A 20665-nucleotide genomic window follows, 5' to 3' on the forward strand; every position below is an offset into this window, starting at 1 on the left:
CTACGGCAATTTAAAGTAAACTTATAACTAACTGAAAAAAATGATGTAGTTGTGTTGATTGAACACAATTTTCCAACCGTAATTCCTGCGTGCTTTCTTAAGTCTTTCAAGCTTAAAACAGCTTTATTCGGTTACCAAGACAAACAACCTTTTATGTGGAAAAACATATAAAAGCGCTACAGCAGGATTGACTAGTGTCATCTGGGGTGATCATATAAGGGCTTAAACCTCACGGATAAGTTGTCAACCCAAGTGGAGTAATTATTAACAGAAAACTCTTGTGTCAAGTGGATCAAGCCGCTATACAACAAGTGTCGCTTCTCCGTAGCTACTTGGTACCCGTCGTTGGGTTTCGAATGAGTAACTGGGTGCGTTGTTGTGACGCATTCTGAGCTGATTTCGGCTTTTCGACGCTCGAGTGTTCATGATTACGTTAATAGGCCAGCAGAAAGATCAAGTGTGTCTTGAAAAGTAATGATGAAATGTTAGGTTCAGTTAAGATATACTATATAAGATCATGTTTGCAAAACCTTAGTCCTACGGTTGAAGCGAGTGTGGATGGTAAAAAAACTTTGTTGGAAGTCTAGAATCTTCGATTAGTTTTGGTTCTTCACAATCTAGATTATTTCCAATTTTTGATCGAAAGTTTTTAAATAAAATTTTCCTTTTAATTACGATTTATGTTACAATGTTGTCTCAGGCAAACTGTTTGGCAATGTTGAAAAGTATTAAGTTAGTCTGTTCCTGTGGTCAAAGCCTACTTACACAAAGATGGCAAGCAGTTTTGTTGATGCCCATAGCGAAACAGGGGAAATTCAATCTTCCCTTTTGAGTGCGAAGGTGGGTAATCTGAGAGACAGTTACAAGTTTTACGCATACAAAAACTTCAATTGTAACTATACTGTACACAGCTATAGGTGTAAATTGAGTCACTAGAGCCAGAATGTCACACCAGGGCAAACTTGCAATAAATTATGAAACAATGTACCAGTTTGGGCATAATGTATTGTCAAGCGTACCATAGGGATGTTGGTCATAAGAATTGGACTTCTTACAAAAACTTAGGTTTCTTTTACCTTCACACATATATGTTTTGATAATCGTATACCTGACCCAATTATCTTACCTTTACAAAGGTCGCAACAGTCGTTGCATCAAACATGTAGAAAAACGTTTGTATCAGTGAAACACTATCATCCTCAAAAAGCTAAGAAAGCTCTCGGCCACCCATTAGCCACTGTATTGTAATGCAAACATTGATGTTTCTAACAGCCGATCGAAAGAGCATCGCGAGTTATTCGCGAGATGAGCGACGAAGACGTCAAGCTCCAAGCTCAGGAGTTCATTTACAGACAGACCTTACGCAAAGAGAAGTCGAAAGTCGGTAGACATGCCCTGGAAGAAGTCGGGAGGTCTTTGAATGCGATCTCCCAACGCAGAAGACAATATTTCCTGGAGTACAAAAACTGCAACTCAATCCGTTGTGTGCGGCAGTGGTATGCTTGGGAAACCAAGGTATTTGTTATTTTTGTAAATAATCGTACATGCATTGTTATTATTTTTTTTTTGATAAGTCTTTTCGGATATCTGTGGTCCACAGAAGTGGTTTTTAATAAATTGTAAGACTTTATCAACAAGATATATGCTAACAATATACGATTTTGCGTATTTTCATTACTACATGTCTTTAGGCAAAATGATAGCCGAATGCTGAAATTTCCATAGTTGTAGTTGATCCTAACCTTTCGGTGATGCATTTCCAAGACTAACGCTTCGATTTTTGTACTTTGATCTTCAGCGCAACCTGGAGACGAACGTGATTGAGGCAAGGAGTGAAAACGCGGCCACTAGAGGCATCCGCATGTTTCTGCATCGTGTTGATTTCTATGGCACGCTCCTTGCGCGTTTCGTCGAGTACATTCTCCGTCCTCTGCAGACTCGTTTCTCGACTACTCAGGGCGCAAATCCCGAACTGGAAAACGTCAAAGATCAGATGAAACAAATGAAGGTTAACAAAACTGACGGCGTTCTTACGTTAGGGTTACATGACTTGGCTCCAGCCAAACAAGCCCATAGTATTTCGCATTTATTGACACCTTGCTCAACGCTAAAGTTAGCTCACAAGCGGTTTGGTGTATTCGCAAGAAAACTGACAAAAAAACATGTATGTCAAATATTAGGCAATTTTATACGTTCAAAAACCGTCCATATTCATAGTAACGTGTCAACTATACAAACAGGCTGCATGCGAAAGTCTTCTTAGCGACAACACAGAAGTGGTTCTGGACAACGTGAACCACATCGAGGTGGAGCAACGCTTTCCCATCATTTCGGTGCTTCCCCGAGTTCACGAAACCCTAAATAAGATGGTGATTCTAGCGTTTCAGTGGCGGATCCACGCAAGGTATCAGACATTCGTTTGCCTGCTGTGTATTTGTACAGGCCGGCACTATTACTTCCCGACTTTTTCCTTGTGACGCATGAACCCTAGGCTTAATTATGCTTAGTAACTGCTCGATACCCCATTAATTTACCGGAAGCTGAATATGAAAGTATGTAAACAGAGAAGCGCGACAAAAATGAATAAATACCATGGTTATGTATTGTTAATATGTTGAATATTTGCAGCTTCGAGCAGCGATTCGAACAAATCGACCATCGTCGTTCTCTCACCGAAACTGAAAGAGGTCTCAACGAAAAACGTAAGACTTTGAGAGCGATGGAACACAACATCAGGTATAGTATATATTCAGGCATGCTCGAATCCGATCACATGAATATCAAATCCTACACGCAATGTGCCTGATTTAAATATAGAGAATTGAGTTTGGAATCGTATGTTGTCGTTAGGGTTTACGCACGATTTAGCACTAAAATAAGTGCGCTAAACTACAATTATGCCGTTATAGCGAAAATACAAACAGAGCTTTTGATTTTTGACGTTCAATATCAAAATCCTGGAGAAATCTAAAATTCAAAATATATTAATTTAACGCAATTTTTGTAATTCGATGCTGATTAGGAGAAACAAGAGAAGCCATGAACTGCTGGAAGAGGAAATAGGAGCAAGAATGCAGGCAATCTCCACGAGCAACTTCAGCAAAGTGTATGCAGAATGCACAGAAAGGCTCGAAGCAGTTCGTGAAGCTTACCAGCAATGCAAAGCAAACCTTGAAAACGCAGAAACAGCCATCAAGACGTAGGTTTGCATGAGAACGTGTTTGCTTGAAAGAAAATTTGCCCAGATATGTCATTTTGTACCAATAAGGTGTAGAAAGCTCATGATTTTTGTGTGTGCATGTAGGGCGAGTGTTGGACTCGGTTATGAAGCAAACTTGGTCGTAATATATAATATTCCCCATGTAACACTGGAATTAAAAAATAATTTCCAAGGAACGTTGGTATTGACAAGGTCAACTGCAATATCTTTAACCTCTACATTAAGGCCCATAGCATATGACAAAGGTGCCCACGAAAAAAGACAATTGCTGTACGTTGCAGGGTACAACAAGGCTTCGGAAAGTACAAGATCGTCGGTCAGAAACAAAAGAAAAAATTGGAATCCAGTTTAGTTCGGCGGACTCGGAAGGTGGAAGAGCTCGACAAAATCAAAATGGAACTCGATCGTCTTGAGGTATGAGCTTTAAACGTTCCGGGATTCGAACCCATGCTGCCCTGTTGGTCTAAGTTTATCTGATAGGCCTGTTGGCTTAGGTTCGAATACCTTAACCATCGTTGCCATTTGCCCACAAGAAGTCGATTTATTTGCTCAACCAATACCAAGTGCCAAAATGTACTGGTGTTTTTGTGAAACTGATATTTTTTTGTTTTCAAACCATATCAGGTTTCAGTATAGCAAGAAAGTGAAATATATCCGTTTTGGAAGTGAAATATTTAATCGAACAATTCAAGTACCCCTACACCAACCCTGTCGTATGACATTCTTGATCTTTAAAGTGGTTGCTGCCCAACAGCATGTTAACGCAATCTGTAAAACCAACTTACAATACATTTTCGTCTTTAGAATCGCAAGTTAAGGCTGGACGAGGAGGAAGTGATTTGGTTGCGAGGTGGATACGAAAATGAGGTTGGGGTCATCGAGTCGCTCAAAGACCAATCCGATGGCCTGGAGAAGAACTTGCTCGCGCTAGAAAGACAGAGGGAGGATCTAAAAGCCTCGTATGAACAATCCATGGAACAAGTATGTGGGGAGTGCAGCTATAAATATAGGAAAATCAGAATATAGAATGCGTCTGACAAAAAAAAAATTACTTTACTCAACAAGTTTTTTTTAAATTGACTGTTTGGTGCAATTTTTTCTCAAAAATATACGATGTATAGAAATTTGGGCAAATTGGTCAATCATAATAACTTAACATATCAACTGTTATTTATGCTTGGTCAGCTTGTGGGTCTTGTGTTGTAAAAAGTTCGCATATGGGCCTAGTTTAACCCAAACTTCAAGGTCACACTTGAACATGTTTTTTTTCTGCAGGTGTTAAAACTGAATACAGACTTTGAAGAACTGAGCCACAAATACGAGTATGTTAAACGTCTTGCATCAACAATGATTGCGGAACTATGGAGTACAACCGAACCACAAGTGCTAGTCAAACCCAACAAGGTATACTTTTTTCATTGATCGATACAAAAATGACCCTTTACCTTTAATTTAAGACATTGTAAAAGCGGTCTCTAGGTTTTGCCTTTGACTAAAAACTTTCTTTTGAAGAAGTCTCTCTGTTTAAAGAAACAGGGTTAAGAATCACTGCAGTAGGCCTTACATATAACTAAGGTGTTGGCCTAAAATCTTATAGTATTTACGTATGTGCTCGCTTGTTTTCGTAGAGTTAAAGTGCAACTGCTGTGTCCATTTTTCCAGCTCGACGTGCAGACCGTACAGGTGGAACAAGCGTACGACATGACCCAACCGAAAGGCGTTGCCATGCTCGTCTACAACAAGTGGTCCAAAACCGCCAAGATATCGCCAGAGAAGAACAAACCAAAGCAACCCACCACCAATGATAAGAAAACTGACCTGGGCCACAACCTCGAGTCGCTTTTCGTCCAGCTCGGTTTCTACGTCATCAAGCGCCCGGGCTTGTCCATTTCGGCCATGCGAAAAAACATGGCTGGGCTTTCTGATCAATACCACGGTTACTCGGGTAATCATAACTCATTGATGGTTGTGTTTGTAGCAAACAGCAACGAACGCGGTCAGATCGTGGGTCCAGGCGACAACGTGGTGTCTGTCAAAGAGTTTTTGAGCCACTTTTCAACTAGTCGTTGCCCGACGCTCATGGGAAAGCCGAAAATCTTTCTCTTCCTACTGAAGGTGGTGAGCAGGGAGCCCGTTCTCCCGATGGTGGACGAGATTTTAGGCAAACAAGGAACCGCTGCTCGCAAATCTACTCGACTTTCAGCTGACAGTGACCTTCCGGTGTACTTCGAACCCGAACCTTTGAACCCGGAAGATGACTTCCTGGTAGCCCGAGTAATGTTTGAAGACGATACGGCGGCAGACGGCGGGCCTACCTTCGGTGGTGTTGGCAGTACCTCGACGGAATCAGAAATGCCTTGGTTTGCACGCAACCTCCTCTCCATTATAGCATCCCAGTCCGGCACCACGGACCTCGCCGAAGTGATGAAAAATGTAAAAAAGAGTTTCCGGGACCACTTTGCTTCACCGAGGTCAGAAGGTTCGGGTGACAAGGGGTCTAGCGAGAGTTCCCCGTTCGGCTCCGTCGGCCGCTTATCGCAGCAACGTGACGATCATGTGAATGTGTTCGTGGACAGTTCTTTGACGCGCAAACTCTACCTGATGCCTGGACTTTAGGTTATCATCGGTTGGATGATTTTTATAACGACATCCAAAAGTTTTGTAATTGAAACACAAACAGACAAACTTGTGGAAAAACAAGTACAAATTCCATTTGTTTTTTTGTTTTCTGGTAGCAGTATTGGACACTCAGAGAATTAATATGCAACAAACCTACAGGGTAATACGGACGGTTTCTTTTCATCTATTTTTTTGTATTTATATTTTATGTTCATGAATATTTTTATGCCGTTTATATGTTATATACGAAGAGTTTATTTTTGCAAGTATGTTTTCTATTCTACGCACCTATATATGTTGTATACGTTTTGAGTGGAATTGTTCACAACTGTAATTTTATAGACAAGACGTACAGAAGCTATTTTCACAACAAAGTTGATTTGTCAGACGCCTAACAGCTCAGTTGCTATTCACCTTTAGAGACACTTAAAAAAAAGAAGTTTAAAATGTGAAGCCACCATAGTAAAGACCATTTTGCTGCATGTAGGATTTAGGATTTGCTTTTTTTTGTCATAATAAATTGCACACATTTTCTAACAGTAATATGGGCCTATGCTGAGACGAAAGGGTACAGCTAAGAACCAAATAATGGTTATAGATTGCATGTAAATTACAACCACTTGAACAAAAATGCACCTGTGAAAGTCAGCCGATTTCAGGAAACGATAAAATTAAATGTCTTTGAAAGTAATCATTGCGACCACAACATGTTGTTAGCTTCGCAAAACACTATCATTTTTTAGCAGAAGAAATTAAAAGGTGCTTTGAATGCCATGCAATGCAACGAGATATGTAAGATATCAATGTAATCAAGGAACACGTTCCAAAACATGGATGCAACGAAAATTATAGTGCCAGAAAACGAAACAAATTACACCAAGCATTTACAGGAACTGCATCATCGCTGTTAGTAATATTTTTAGTCAACTCAACTGCAAACAATGGGTTTGAGTTCTGTGTTCGCTTCATGACACTAAGTGTCGATTAACGTAATTGCACAAAAACAAACTGCCATATACATGCAAATACAAGTGTGAAAAGCGTGACCAGACCCATAAAAATAATAAATGCTTTATGTTCTGTTTTGTCAACAAAGTTTTCAGGATACGATCAAGTGTGCTGTGTTTTGGAGTAAAAATTTGTTTCCAACATGCAGAAAAGCCTTCTTGCAGTACTTCTGACGGTATTTTTCACGAATGCAGCATTTAACAGCATTGGATTATTAGCTTTAGGTATAATGTGTATTGGGTGTGACTTGCAAATTTCCTAACTACCATTTCCATTTCTTTCACAGCCTCAGAAGCCACAGAGTACGAAGTGGGGGACGTAAGTACGTGCGTACCAACTACGCCCCTCCGATTAACTGGTGAGTTTGTGAGACAAAAATACTGTTTGTAGTCTTGCTAGGGCTGTATACCTTCAATGTCGCTTATCTTATTTATTTCTGTTCATAGTGGCATCTTGCTCCCAAACCCAAGTTAATGGAACCGTGCCCCTCAACACGGAACAGATTGTTTACTGCAATAGTGGATGGACGGTAAGGTTTAATAGTTGCATGTCATCATCACGTAGTAACATACCGTGTACAGATGAGCAAAGTGCTGTGATAAAGAATGTTTGTAAATAGACTAAATCCGAATGGTGTAACGTACTATGCGTTCCATGTCAGCGGTTGCTTGCTTAGGTTTTTATGAAAAGATTCGACGGATCGGTTCCATTCAGAACGAATCAATGGTCAAATTACAAAAACGGGTTCGGCAGCTTTGGTGGGGAATTTTGGTGGGGTAAGTATGATGCAAGGTGATTTTCATTTCCATGCTCCATAAATAGTAACTGATTTGATATATATTTAAGGACTAGACAAACTGCACACAATGACGAAGAATGGAAAATGCCGCTTGCGCGTTGATTTAGTGGATACCGATGGCAACTCTGGTTTTGCAGAATACAGGTGCTTTGTCTTAGTTTTTAATTATGGAGCTATACTCAATATAGCCTGCGAATAAGAATGACTGCATTTGAACAATTTGATTTTTTTTCGTAGTTTTTTTCGTAAACAACGATTCAATTTCAATTACTCTGATTCTCAAAATTTTGAATCTTTTTGGAAAACCGCCTCTTGTAAATACGTTATGCACTAAGCATACAAGGCAACTTAATTTTAAATTCGTGTTCTTGACATTCCCTTTTCCTTCTGTTGTAGTTATTTCTATGTTGAAAGTGAAGCTTTGATGTACCGACTTTACGTCAAGAAATACACAGGCAACATTGGTGATGAATTGTCTCAACAAAACGAGATGGAATTCAGCACTTTTGATCGCGACAACGACTTGTGAGTTACTGCGTGTAAACTTAATATTGTAAAGCCTAACGTGTATTCAATTGTTAACACAGTGGTTCCCAACCATTTTGTAGTCATGGACCCTCTTTTATAAAATTTTTAAATCAGTGGAAGTAAATACGAAAATTTCCTGAAGCTTTCACAAGCAGCTCCCTTTACATTTTACGAACCAACTTGTGTTTCCATGGACAAAGTATTTCTCCAGGATGTCTGACTAAATAATAATCACTTTGTTTTGTTGGTGACATTTTGTGTCGCATACATTTCGTTTATACATATACTCGCTATGCAAAATCAAAGTAATTTGTTGAATTTGGCCACATTTCTATTGATGCAGAAGTTCGGGAAACTGCGCGTTACACTTTGGGGGTTTTTGGTTGCGATCTTGCGGCCGAGTGAGACTGACAGCTCAGTGGAATCCAAAACCAAACTACGCATTTTCTGTGAGTTGGTACAGCTGGAGAAACGGATGGGGTGGAATTCAAGAAGTGTTGATGAAAGTGAAATGTGATTAACAAACGCCAACATTCATATGACAATAACTCCCCCCTTTTTGTACAAGTTATCTGTTTCATGAGCATTGTACAGAAATGTACCCGACTATCATTGCAAATTATTATACTTACTGCAAAAGTGTGCGCCATTTGTTGTATCTTTCTTTGTGCTTGCAACGAGTTGAGAACTGGACGTTTTGTTGTACTGACATTGATATGACCTCAAACGTGCCGAAACGATAACGATCAGTTTTGCAACAGCGGATGCCGGAAACAAGCGTAACATGACATAATCAGGAAACTATGAATCACAAGTTTAAACCTGTTTGCAACTTTGCACTCTTGTACTTTGTAAAAGTATCACGTACAATTAAACCAGTGACAGGGTGTTTTTTTACATAAAACTGTACATCTTGTTTTCCTGAAATTTCAGGTGCATTTGAACTTTATCACAATTTTTGTTTTTCGGTTGTCCATTGTTCCTCGCAGATAGTGGCATTCAGTAATTCTCCTTTTGCTTGATCTTCAGTCGTAGAATTCCTGTCAACCGCATAATATACATTTTATGTTTAGATTTCCTTATTTCTTTAGATAATCAATCAAACCCGGGTGTTACGAATATGTTAAGGTTATGCTTATGGTTTTAATATACAAAAGTATTGCTTTTAAGCCAATGCCTAGTTGATTCAAAAACATTTGTTTTTTCAATAAACACATGGGCAACACATGGTTAGTCACCGACTATATTCATAAATTTAGCGTACTTAAAAGAAGGTTCTACCAACGGCACCCTAACACCAATGGCATAAAAATCGCAATAAAAAATCTGCATATACAAGTTGTGCTGATTTGCTGCTAAATTACTCCCGAACATTAGCGCAAGTTATCGTATGCTTGGAACCGAGTGTATTTTCGCTATTTCTATATGATGCTACGTAACTACATCTTACCCACTGAAAATACGCTCAGTACCAGCGTAGCAAGTTGCACGTATATCTTTATCCTTACACAGAGCAGAGTGCTCCAGGCAAACTGCAATGCGACTCCAACACAGAAAATGCAAGACCACATCGTAAACGACAGTTCACGACTTTCGCGAAACGTTTCAGCGTACAGATCTGCAACAAATGCTTAAGTATTCAGCAAAGAAATCAAAAAAGCTTTTGAGGCTATATGGATTACGGTTTTAGATTACCGTAATCCTAGTATTCTGCTAAAAAACGAAATTATGTCTATGTTACGAAATAGAGTATTTGAAATAAAAGCCTGGTGACTGTGTTTTGAAATTCAGTATCATCGGACATGTCGTTGCCAGGAAATAAATAGTCATACTTGAAACCAGTAAACTCCAGCATGCGCTTGTAGAGCCAAGTGTAATGAATATCAGATATACAATCCATGACGTGGTTACTGTTGGAACCCACGCGGCAATGAACGTGTAAACCGCCATGTCAGCAAGTCCAACCATGATGAGAACAGGCGTGATACCGATACGGCCCATCAGTTTGCTAACCCAGTAGCTCGTGAGACCGTTTGTAATGGCGTAAAGGGTAGAGCACAAACCGACCTTGAAAAACAGACAAAACTGTGACTAAGAATTAAAAACACAGTCTTAAATGCTAAAAGCACTTGCTGAGAGGTAAGCGAATATTTTTGTTTGTTTACATTTCACAAACGACGCCTAATTGGTGATCGTTTGACGAAAGTTCCGTACGCAGTGTTTCTTTTATTTAGATTCTTGTAAATTCGTAAAATAGGCAATTAGTTTTCATCATTATCTGTGATATTTTCTTGATACGCTCAACTAGATAGCAAAGTTAATCATATTTTATGCATGTATTTAAATGACGTTTTTTATAAATTTACTCTGTGATTCTGGAATGATATCTATCTAATGCATCCCACCTGGCTTACACCCATAATGCATGAGGCAAAAGCACGTGAGAGGTCCGAGAAAAGAAATGCGCTTTCTAGACCAAGGTAAATGCTGATCGGGTAGAGGAGGACCTGCCTTAGGTCAATGCTTCTACAGAAAACATCCTTGACTGCAATCCACGACTCCCGAAAAACCTGTAAAAAGGCATTCAAACATTGTAACATATATCGCAACCATATATCTCGCTACAGAACACCTACTAAGATATCGTTTTTTTTTTCAAAAATAAACCGTCCTTAAGTCATGCGTTATTTTTTCCACCTGAGTGAATTTGGGCTTATCTTGTGCAACCCTAGCTTCAGAATCGTCGTCTTTCTTTCCGGTGATAAAAGTCATGGGGATATCAGGCATGATGAGAATGTGAATCACGCATCCTGCATGAATATTTTACACAGGTTTTACGTTTGCATCAGATTGTTAATGCGCAATTTTGTTTCGACCTGAAAGCTGGTTATGAACACAACTGGTTATATGGTTTGATCAAGCTAAAAACATTTCGTTTGTTATAAACCTTGTTGCGTGGAGTATCTGCCTTGTTGTAATGTTATTCGCATCTTTATATCTGCATGAGTATTTGACCATATTTAAAATAGTTTTCTTAAAACTCGCCATTTTTATCCGTTTGGCTAAACGAAGCCAGTTCATTAAATCCAATTATCCACAACAAATACCGATTCTAAAGTAATAGCAATGAATTTAGGATCCTATTAGAATTATGCGGTTTTAAGGGAGTATAGTTTTTTATTCTGAAACTGTGATATATCTTCCAAGTCAAAATTCTAGACCTTATTTGGATTCCAACTTACCTGCTGACATGATTGCCACAAATATGAAAATTAGGACGTAAATGGCGATAGGATTAGGAACGTATTGGTCAATATGTTCCTGTGTGTTTTCTGGGTCTTGGCAGTCGTTGGCTCCGCAGTGGGAGAACTGATTGACTTCTGTTTTGTTTCCAGTGTAATTCAAAATTCCGGCGGTTGTCACGTTGGCAGGGTGATTGTGTTCATCAGGATTTTGTTGGGAATCCGAAGATTTGAGAAAGTGGAAAATGACAAAGACGAAAATGTTGCCCAAGATCTGATGGTTTGCAAACATAGTTAGGATTGTGTCTGGCCACAGTTATTTGGGAATATGATTTAAGAACTGATTTGACAAGGAATTATGTGAGAGGTTGTTTAAATGAATTAATTGCATAGAAGATGGCATGTATTATACGATAACAAGCTCTACTTTAATGTGTGGTCAAAATAAACTTACATAATTAACAGTAATTAGCTTTACCATGTTCAGTTGGTACATGGAGAACATGATTCCACTGAATTCACGAACACAAGCTTGCTCGCTTTTTCTGGAGTGTTTGTGGTATAAGTGTCCGCAGTAGGAAAATAAAAGACCAAGCGGAACCCAAAACATGGCGCCTGCCCACCCAACCACCACAGCTGCAATCATCAGCAGCCATTCCGCTAAAAATAACAACAAAAATTATTGAAAATACTCACCGCGCGGTAGACCATAAAGTAGGTCTATGGAAACAGTATCTTCAAAACACCGTGTCACATGTTATACACCTGGGTATACGTTTGCAACAACGTAGGTGATGTAGGCAATTTCACTTAGTATCATCGATATTTTAGCCCCCACCAAGCGGATCACGACGGGAACGACGAAGATTGCAAAGAATATGGACGTGGCATAGTTCACAGCGGAGACTTTAGCACCTTGAAACAAAAGATATGTGCAAAACTTTACATCGGGTCAAAGATCTTTTAGTAATCAAGGTAAACGCGCTTCAGTAGTAAACTATATTCAGCGGACAAATCTACATTCTTTACAGCTTAAATATTTAGCAATAAGAAACAGATCTCACAGACAAGTTGAGACGCATGGACACTGAAAAACTTACCAAGGCCGCCTACGATGTTGATGCTTGACTGGAGAACGAGCACCGATGTGTAACCGCTGAAAATTAGCACGATTCCAACGCAAAATATCACAAAAGTTCGTTTGATTTTCCTCTTCTCCGCTCGGTTTTCAGGACTGGATTTTATTTCACAATTAACACTTATTTCCTCTTCCGGTAAATCCATTGGTAACTTGCCTTGGCTTTCAAGCAGTTGTCTATGTCTAAACACGTAGGCACTGCGAAATTTAATCTCTTATAACAACTGAAATAGGCAAATCAACACATCTTTGTATATGATTACTGGATATTATGTTTTGTTGCCGCCAGGCATGTTATATTTTAATAATCTGTCCTTCTTAACTTTTATTGTCCGACTGAATATTTGCGCTTCTGTTTCAACATAACGTAGCAAAAACACTTCAGAATTCTACGAGTTCCGAAATAGCGCAACTTGAAATGGCAAAAGCGTGTAAAGTTTCTGACACGCAGCATGGTAAAAAAATGCTTACTTTTGTCCTGACTACGCATGTGTAATGAGGCGTGATAGACAGCGCAAAAAAGCTAGAGCGATTTTTGTGTAGCAATTTGTTCGCTAATTTCCAGGTAAAATACGTTGGAACTTATTACGAGATATGCGCTACATGGTTGTTCTCAACATTATCCTATTTTAACATATTACCATACTTGTAACATATTGTGCATATTGAAATTAAAGTGCAACCACACAACTATAGCCTTTCTTCTGTTTCTTGACGTTTTGGTGCTGCTGCGTGCATTGCGCAAATCTTATCGCCAATAAAGTTTACGAACTCTATATAAACACACGAATTTTCGCTGCAGTCTCTCATGTAAAATTGGGTTGCCCAAGTATTTACTCAAGCTATTTTGCACGGCAGAGTGCTCTGTCGAGGTTTAAATTAAAATATAATCGTTCCTCAGTCTTTCAAGAATATTTTTAGATTATTTTTGCAAGTATGTTTTCTGTTCTACGCACCTATATATGTTGTATACGTTTTGAGTGGAATTGTTGACAAATGTTACCGACAAGGCGTACAGAAGCTATTTTTACAATAAATTAGTTGATTTGTCAGTCGCCAAACATCTCAGCTGCTATTCACTTTTCGAGACAAATACGAATACAGCTCGAAATTGTAGGCCATCAAAGTAAAGACCATTTTGCTGCCGATTTTAGGAAAACGGGAAAGATTAAATGGCTTTGAAAGTAACCAATAGGTAGCGCACCAGAGCGTTCATTGTCTTTTCGTAAATTATTGCTCCTTACAGCACCCAAATCGCAAAACCCAAGATCGACCAGTTAAACAAATTTAAAAATTCAAAGATACGACTGAAAAATATGTAGCTAAGTTTTGTTTTTGCGATCACAGCATGTCATCGCAAAACGTTGTCATATTTATTAGGAGAAATCAAAAGTTACATTGTATGTCATACATTACTATGTGCTGTGTATAGGATATTAACATAATTAATGTAGGACATCAATATAGGGATCAGACGTTCCAAAGCATAGGTAAACGAAAATTACAGAGCCAAAGAACAATAGTATTTCTGTCGATTATTTACATCAACTGCATCATCGCTGTTAGTAATATTTTTAGTCAACTCAACTGCAAACAATGGGTTTGAGTTCTGTGGTCGCTGTATGACACTAAGTGTCGATGAACGTACTTGCACAAAAACAAACTGCCATGAACATGCAAGTGTAAAAAGCGTGATCAGACTCATACAACACTTGTAATAAATGCTATAAGTGCCGTTTTGTCAACAAAGTTTTCAGGATACGATCAAGTCTGTGTCTTGTTAGAAATTTTTGGTTTGCAAAATGCAGAAAAGACTTCTTGCAGTAATTCTGATGGTACTTTTCACGATTTCAACATTAAGCCACATCGGACCATTAGCTTTAGGTATAACTTGTATTGTGCATGACTAATAATTTCTTAATTACTATTTCCATTTCTTTCACAGCCTCAGAAGCCACAGAGTACGAAGTGGGAGACGTAAGCACGTGCGTACCAACTACGCCCTTGCGATTAACTGGTGAGTTTGTGAGACAACAATACTGTTTGTAGTCTTGCTAGGGTTCTCTACCTTCAATGTCGCTTATCTGAATTATTTCTGTTCATAGTGGCATCTTGCTCCCAAACCCAAGTTAATGGAACCGTGCCCCTCAACACGGAACAGGTTGTTTACTGCAATCATGGCTGGACGGTAAGGTTCAATAGTTGCATGTCATTATCACGTAGAAACCTTACCGTGTACTGACGAGCATATTGCTGTGATAAAGAATGTTTGCAAATAGACTAAATCCGAATGGTGTAACGTACTATGCGTTCCATGTCAGAGGTTGCTTGCCTTGCTTAGGTTTTTATGAAAAGATTCGACGGATCGGTTCCATTCAGAACGAATCAATGGTCAAATTACAAAAACGGGTTCGGCAGCTTTGGTGGGGAATTTTGGTGGGGTAAGTGTGATGCAAGGTGATTTTCATTTCCATGCTCCAAAAATGGTAACTGATTTGACTTATATTTAAGGTTTAGACAAACTCTACACAATGACGAAGAATGGAAAATGCCGCTTGCGCGTTGATTTAATGGACGTCGATGGCAACCCTGGTTTTGCAGAATACAGGTGCTTTGCTGTCTTGGTTTTAATTTTAAAATTACCACAGCTACGGAAAAAGCTTGCTAATCAAGATGACATGGGTGTGTTTGTGCAATTTAATGATTTTAGTAGTAACATTATTTTAAACTAGTCTGCAGTTAAATTTTTCAATGGTTGAAATCCGTAAAACAATTATCATGAAATTGTGTTGCTATTACTTCTTATCATATTTCGCATGCAAAGATCTAATTTCAATTAAATATAAAATATTTTCGAAAACGGCTCCTTGCAAAAACGCCATGCACTACGCATACAACGCAACATAATATTAAATTCGTGTTCTTAGCATTCCCTTTTCCTTCTGTTGTAGTGATTTCTATGTTGAAAGTGAAGCTATGATGTACCGACTTTACGTCAAGAAATACACAGGCAACATTGGTGATGAATTGTCTCAACAAAACGGGATGGAATTCAGCACCTCAGATCGGGACAACGACTTGTGAGTTACTGCGTGTAAACTTAATATTGTAAAGCATATCGTGCATTCAATTGCTAACACAGTGGTTCCCAACCATTTTGTAGTCATAGACCCTCTTTTATAAAATCTTTAAATCAGTGGACGTGAATACTTAAAATTTCCTGAAGCTTTACATTTGACGAATCAACTTGCGTTTTTATGCCCAGAGTAATTCCCCGGGATGTCTGAATAAATAATAACCACTTTGTGTCTCATACATGCCGTTTATACACATACTTGCTGTGCAAAAAGAAAGTAATTTCTTAAATTTGGCCACATTTCTGTAAATGCAGAAATTCAGGAAATTGCGCGTTACACTTTGGGGGGTTTTGGTTGCGATCTTGCGGCCGAGTGAGACTGACAGCTCAGTGGAATCCGAAATCGACGTACGCAATTTCTGTGAGTTGGTACGGCTGGAGAAACCGATGGGGTGGAATTCAAGATGTGTTGATGAAAGTGAAATGTGATTAACAAACCGCAACATTCATATGACAATAAACCCCCTTTTTGTACAACTTAGCTGTTTCATGAGCATTGTACAGAAATGTACCCGACTATCATTATAATTGAACCACTGACAGGGTGTTTATTTTTACATAAAACTGTACATCTTGTTTTCCTGAAATCTCAGGTGCATTTGGAATTTTCCACAAATTTGTTCTTAGGTTGTCCATGGTTGCTCACAAAAATTGGTTCTGCCAAACTTTAGTCATTCTCCTTTTGCTTGATCTTCAGTCGTAGAATTCCTGTTAACCGCATAATATACATTACATGTTTAGAATTCCTCTTTTTTTGGTAATCAAACAAAACCGCGTATTAAGAATAAGGAAAGGTTATGCTTGCGGTTTTACTGGGAAAAGTATCGCTTTCAGCCAAGACCTAGTTGATTAAAACGGATTTTTATTTCGATAATCTCATAAGAAACAAGTGGCTCGTCACCGACTAAATTTTATGTAGATTTAGCGTACTTAGAAGGAACTCCCAACGACACCCTATTAACACCAATGGCATAAAAATCGCAATGTGAAACTGAAAAAGCAATTTGTGGTGATTTGCTGTTAAATTAGTCCCGAACATAAGCGCACGTTGTCATATGCTTGGTACCGGGTGTATTTTTGCTATTTCTAATGCTACGTGACTGCATCTTACCCACTGAAAATACGCTCAGTACCAGCGTAGCAAGTTGCACGTATATCTTTATCCGTACACAGAGCAGAGTGCTCCAGGCAAACTGCAATGCGACTCCAACGCAGAAAAAGCAAGACCACATTGTGAAGGACAGTTCACGGCTTTCGCGAAACGTTTCAGCGTACAAATCTGTAACAAATATTTCACTAGTAATTATAAAATCAATTAAATAGGAAAACTTTATTTATACTTTATTATCGCGAAAGTTTGTGTATTTTAGAAAACAGGATATTGCAGTTTATAGACACAAGACTGATACGGCATATTTCATAATTGAATTACGAAAGACACTGTAAACAAGAGATATAAAAGAATAAGGATTTGGTGGTTACACACAACATGATTAATTAATCTTATATTTAAGTATAAAATCGAATATAAAATATGTGGTTTACAGTTTTAAATTTCGTTTATCCAAAAATTCTGCTAAACCCACAATATGTCTATGTTACGAAGTCTGGTGACTGTGTTTTGAAACTCAGTATCATCGGACATATCGTTGCCAACAAGTCTTACTTGAAACAAGTAAACTCCAACATGCGCCTGTAGAGCCAAGTGTAATGAATATCAGATATACAATCCATGACGTGTTTGCTGTAGGAACCCACGCGGCACAGAACGTGTAAACCGCCATGTCAGCAAGTCCAGCCAAGGTGAGAACTGGCATGATACCGATACGGCCCATCAGCTTGCTTCCCCAGTAGCTCGTGAGACCGTTTGTAATGGCGTGTAGGATTGAGCACAAACCGACCTTGAAAAACAGACAACAATAAAAAACACAGTCAGGTGCACGGTTGCCCAGGTGTTGCACCTAATTTAGACTAAAACCACTTTTTCCTACTCTTTTTCACGAGAAATCAACCTCGCTACAAGGTTCTGCCTTGTGATAGCACGCTTCCGCATTGTCGATAATTTGGTTTGGCAAATACCAAATTTGACCATTTTTGCTGCATGTCTTTAAATGTCGATTTTCATAAAATCACTCTGTGATTCTGGAACAGAATGATTTCTTCCTAATGGATCCCACCTGGCTTACACCCATAATGCATGAGGCAAAAGCACGTGAGAGCTCCGAGTAAAGAAACGCGTTTTCTAGGCCAAGGTAAATGTTGATCGGGTAGAGGAGGATCTGCCTTAGGTCAATGCTTCTACAGAAAACATCCTTGACTGCAATCCATGACTCCCGAAAAATCTACAAGAAAGCATTCAAACATTGTGACATATGTCGCAAACATTGTATTTCGCCACGAAACATCGACTAAGACATAGGTTTTTCTAAGTCCTGCCATATAATTTTTTCACCTGAGTGAATTTGTTGGGTTTTGCTTGCGTAACCCCAGTTTTATAATCGTCGTCTAAGCTTTGCGGTTTTTCGTCTGTTTCGAGATCTTTCTGTCCGGTGATAAAGCTCATCGGAATATCCGGCATGATGAGAATGTGAAGCACGCATCCTGTATAAGTATTTTACATAGTTTTTCAATTTCTAATACTGATTCTAAAATACTAGTAATAAATTTAGGATCCTATTAGAATCATGCGGTTTTAAGGGAGTATAGTTTTTCATTGTAAAACTGTCTTCCAAGTCAAAATTCTAGACCTTATTTGGATTCCAACTTACCTGCTGACATGATTGCCACAAATATGAAGATTAGGACGTAAATGGCGATAAGATTAGGAACGTATTGGTCAATATGTTCCTGTGTGTTTTCTGGGTCTTGGCAGTCGTTGGCTCCGCAGTGGGAGAACAGGTTGACTTCTGTTTTGTTTTCAATGTAATTCAAAAAGCCAGAGGTTGTCACGTTGTCAGGGTGATTGTGTTCATCAGGATGTTGTTGGAAGTCCGAAGATTTGAGGAAATGAAGGATGACAAAGACGAAAAGGTTTCCCATGATCTGATGGTTTGCAAAGATATTGTGGATCTTGTTCGGCCATAGTTATAATGCAATAACATACTCTACTTTAATGTGATGTCACAAGTACATAATTAATAGTAATTAACTTTACCATGTTCAGTTGGTACATGGAGAACATGATTCCACTGAATTCACGAACACAAGCTTGCTCGCTTTTTCTGGAGTGTTTGTGGTACAGGTGTCCGTAGTAGGAAAATAAAAGCCCAACCGGAACCCAAAACGTGGCGCCTGCCCATCCAACCACCACAGCTGCGATCATCAGCAGCCATTCCGCTTAAAACAACAAAAACTTTACAGTGAGCTTGGTGTTGAAATCACAAACAGTCGGTGCTAAAAGTAAGGATAATGAACAGCTGGTGTAAAAGGAACCTTAATTCAGTTATTTCTTCACCAAAAAATCACCTGGGTATACGAAAACACAACGGTTTATTTTTGTCCTGCAAATTTATTTTTTCCGCTAAGTGCTAAGAGATTGTTTTTGCTTTCAACCCTGCAAACAGTGCTTCCAGGGCGTTTACGTTGCAATGTGTTGATTACTGTCCGAGATTGTTGGCAATTGCAGCGAAGAGATTCTTCGTTCTAAAGCGTGGAAGCCCCTTGATTGCCCGAGTTCTATTCTTAATATGGAACAAAATTCACAATAGGGCGTGACTAGCTCACGTTGTAAACTGAAGAAAATATCACAAAAATATAAAAAAAAATAGGAAATACTGAGAACAGGTGATTGGTTTATTTTGATTTAAATGGATTGATTCAAATTACTCACAACCGCGCGGTAGACCATAAAGTAGGCCTTTGAAATAGAATCTTCAAAACACCGTATCACATGATACACACCTGGGTATACGTTTGCAACAACGTAGGTGATGTAGGCAATTTCACTCAGTATCATCGATATTTTAGCCCCAACCAAGCGGATCACGACGGGAACGACGAAGATTGCAAAGAATATGGACGTGGCATAGTTAACAGCGGAGACTTTGGCACCTTGAAACAAAAGATATGTGCTTTACATCGGGTCAAGATCTTTTAGTAATCAAGGTAAACGCGATTCAGTAGTAAACTATATTCGGCGGACAAATCTACATTCTTTACAGCTTAAATATTTAGCAATAAGAAACAGATCTAAGAGGCCAAATTGAGACGTATGGACACTGAAAAACGTACCAAGGCCGCCTACGATGTTAATGCTTGACTGAAGAACGAGCACCGATGCGTAACCGCTATAAATTAAAACGATTCCAACGCAAAATATTACAAAAGTTCGTTTGATATTTCTTTTTTCTGCTCGGTTTTCAGGACTTGATTTTATATCACAATTAACACTTATTTCCTCTTCCGGTAAATCCATTGGTAACTTGCCTTGGCTTTCAAGCAGTTGTCTATGCCTAAACACGTAGGCGCTGCGAAAACGTTTAATTTAATCTGTTAAAATCACTGAACTAGGCAAATCAACACATCTTTGTATATGATTACTGAATATTATGTTGCTGTTGCTGCCAGGCTTATTGTTTATTATTAATCTGTCCTTAACGTGACTTTTATTGTCCGAATGAATATTTGCTTGCTGAATATTTGCGTTTCAATTTTTACACATCTTAGCAAAACACTTCAGAATTCCACGAATTCCAAAATAACGCAACTGTAAATGGCAAAAGCGTGTAAAGCTTATGACACGAGCATGGTAAAATAACGCTTGCTCATGCAAGTGTAATGAGGCGTGACAGACACCGCAAAAAATCTAGGGCAAGTTTTGTGTAGCAATTTGTTCGCACAACTCTAATTTGCAGGTGACGAATGTTGGAACTTATTACGAGATATACGCTGCATGGTTTTTCTCAACATTATCCTATTTTAACATATTACCATACTTGTAACATATTAAAATTAAAGTGCAACCACACAACTAGCC

At 38.8% G+C, this 20665-nt stretch overlaps 5 protein-coding genes across 5 annotated transcripts; 2 read left to right on the plus strand and 3 right to left on the minus strand.

Annotated features, from left to right (window-relative positions):
* The first annotated feature begins 698 nt into the window (after window positions 1-698).
* LOC145894412 (uncharacterized) lies at window positions 699-6227 on the plus strand. The gene is made up of 10 exons (XM_082982996.1): window positions 699-840; window positions 1273-1515; window positions 1799-2008; window positions 2241-2404; window positions 2629-2736; window positions 3023-3199; window positions 3502-3634; window positions 4025-4201; window positions 4496-4624; window positions 4883-6227. Exons 1-10 carry the CDS (start codon window positions 772-774, stop codon window positions 5834-5836), a joined length of 2364 nt encoding a protein of 787 aa, XP_082839122.1. The 5' UTR covers window positions 699-771; the 3' UTR covers window positions 5837-6227.
* A 2265-nt stretch (window positions 6228-8492) lies between these two features.
* On the minus strand, window positions 8493-12774 carry LOC145894892 (protein unc-93 homolog A-like). Its single transcript, XM_082983561.1, has 9 exons — window positions 12517-12774; window positions 12182-12331; window positions 11895-12076; window positions 11417-11690; window positions 10872-10984; window positions 10580-10744; window positions 10007-10241; window positions 9625-9792; window positions 8493-9214 (listed from the first exon to the last, which is right to left on the minus strand). Exons 1-9 carry the CDS (start codon window positions 12698-12700, stop codon window positions 9174-9176), a joined length of 1512 nt encoding a protein of 503 aa, XP_082839687.1. The 5' UTR covers window positions 12701-12774; the 3' UTR covers window positions 8493-9173.
* A 1582-nt stretch (window positions 12775-14356) lies between these two features.
* On the plus strand, window positions 14357-15638 carry LOC145894727 (ficolin-2-like). Its single transcript, XM_082983374.1, has 6 exons — window positions 14357-14438; window positions 14500-14571; window positions 14660-14742; window positions 14896-14995; window positions 15066-15162; window positions 15506-15638. The coding sequence occupies exons 1-6, from the start codon at window positions 14357-14359 to the stop codon at window positions 15636-15638; spliced, it is 567 nt and encodes a 188-aa protein (XP_082839500.1).
* A 719-nt stretch (window positions 15639-16357) lies between these two features.
* On the minus strand, window positions 16358-18729 carry LOC145894729 (UNC93-like protein). The gene is made up of 6 exons (XM_082983376.1): window positions 18459-18729; window positions 18143-18291; window positions 17868-18032; window positions 17357-17591; window positions 16802-16969; window positions 16358-16398 (listed from the first exon to the last, which is right to left on the minus strand). The coding sequence occupies exons 1-6, from the start codon at window positions 18727-18729 to the stop codon at window positions 16358-16360; spliced, it is 1029 nt and encodes a 342-aa protein (XP_082839502.1).
* A 70-nt stretch (window positions 18730-18799) lies between these two features.
* On the minus strand, window positions 18800-20104 carry LOC145894730 (protein unc-93 homolog A-like). Its single transcript, XM_082983377.1, has 3 exons — window positions 19921-20104; window positions 19591-19740; window positions 18800-19026 (listed from the first exon to the last, which is right to left on the minus strand). The coding sequence occupies exons 1-3, from the start codon at window positions 20102-20104 to the stop codon at window positions 18800-18802; spliced, it is 561 nt and encodes a 186-aa protein (XP_082839503.1).
* Window positions 20105-20665: the final 561 nt, after the last annotated feature.

Source organism: Ascidia mentula, chromosome 3 (genome assembly GCF_947561715.1).
Source record: "Ascidia mentula chromosome 3, kaAscMent1.1, whole genome shotgun sequence".
In the NCBI taxonomy this organism is placed as follows: domain Eukaryota; kingdom Metazoa; phylum Chordata; class Ascidiacea; order Phlebobranchia; family Ascidiidae; genus Ascidia; species Ascidia mentula.

Bases quoted from the DNA above. Each gene is read 5' to 3' on its own strand.
- LOC145894412 (XM_082982996.1), top strand. From the start codon at position 772: ATGGCAAGCAGTTTTGTTGATGCCCATAGCGAAACAGGGGAAATTCAA. The intron at 2,737-3,022 runs GTATAGTATATA...GATGCTGATTAG, and splicing joins GCGATGGAACACAACATCAG to GAGAAACAAGAGAAGCCATG. The intron at 4,625-4,882 runs GTATACTTTTTT...CCATTTTTCCAG, and splicing joins TGCTAGTCAAACCCAACAAG to CTCGACGTGCAGACCGTACA.
- LOC145894892 (XM_082983561.1), bottom strand. From the start codon at position 12,700: ATGGATTTACCGGAAGAGGAAATAAGTGTTAATTGTGAAATAAAATCC. The intron at 10,745-10,871 runs GTGGAAAAAATA...GCCTTTTTACAG, and splicing joins ATAAGCCCAAATTCACTCAG to GTTTTTCGGGAGTCGTGGAT. The intron at 9,793-10,006 runs GTATGACTATTT...CATTTGTTGCAG, and splicing joins CTGGAGTTTACTGGTTTCAA to ATCTGTACGCTGAAACGTTT.
- LOC145894727 (XM_082983374.1), top strand. From the start codon at position 14,357: ATGCAGAAAAGACTTCTTGCAGTAATTCTGATGGTACTTTTCACGATT. The intron at 14,572-14,659 runs GTGAGTTTGTGA...TTCTGTTCATAG, and splicing joins TACGCCCTTGCGATTAACTG to TGGCATCTTGCTCCCAAACC. The intron at 15,163-15,505 runs GTGCTTTGCTGT...CTTCTGTTGTAG, and splicing joins CCTGGTTTTGCAGAATACAG to TGATTTCTATGTTGAAAGTG.
- LOC145894729 (XM_082983376.1), bottom strand. From the start codon at position 18,729: ATGGGAAACCTTTTCGTCTTTGTCATCCTTCATTTCCTCAAATCTTCG. The intron at 18,033-18,142 runs GTGAAAAAATTA...GCTTTCTTGTAG, and splicing joins AACCCAACAAATTCACTCAG to ATTTTTCGGGAGTCATGGAT. The intron at 17,592-17,867 runs GTGGGATCCATT...CTGTTTTTCAAG, and splicing joins GCATTATGGGTGTAAGCCAG to GTCGGTTTGTGCTCAATCCT.
- LOC145894730 (XM_082983377.1), bottom strand. From the start codon at position 20,104: ATGGATTTACCGGAAGAGGAAATAAGTGTTAATTGTGATATAAAATCA. The intron at 19,741-19,920 runs GTACGTTTTTCA...TTTTGTTTCAAG, and splicing joins TAACATCGTAGGCGGCCTTG to GTGCCAAAGTCTCCGCTGTT. The intron at 19,027-19,590 runs GTGTGTATCATG...TGTTGTTTTAAG, and splicing joins TGTTGCAAACGTATACCCAG to CGGAATGGCTGCTGATGATC.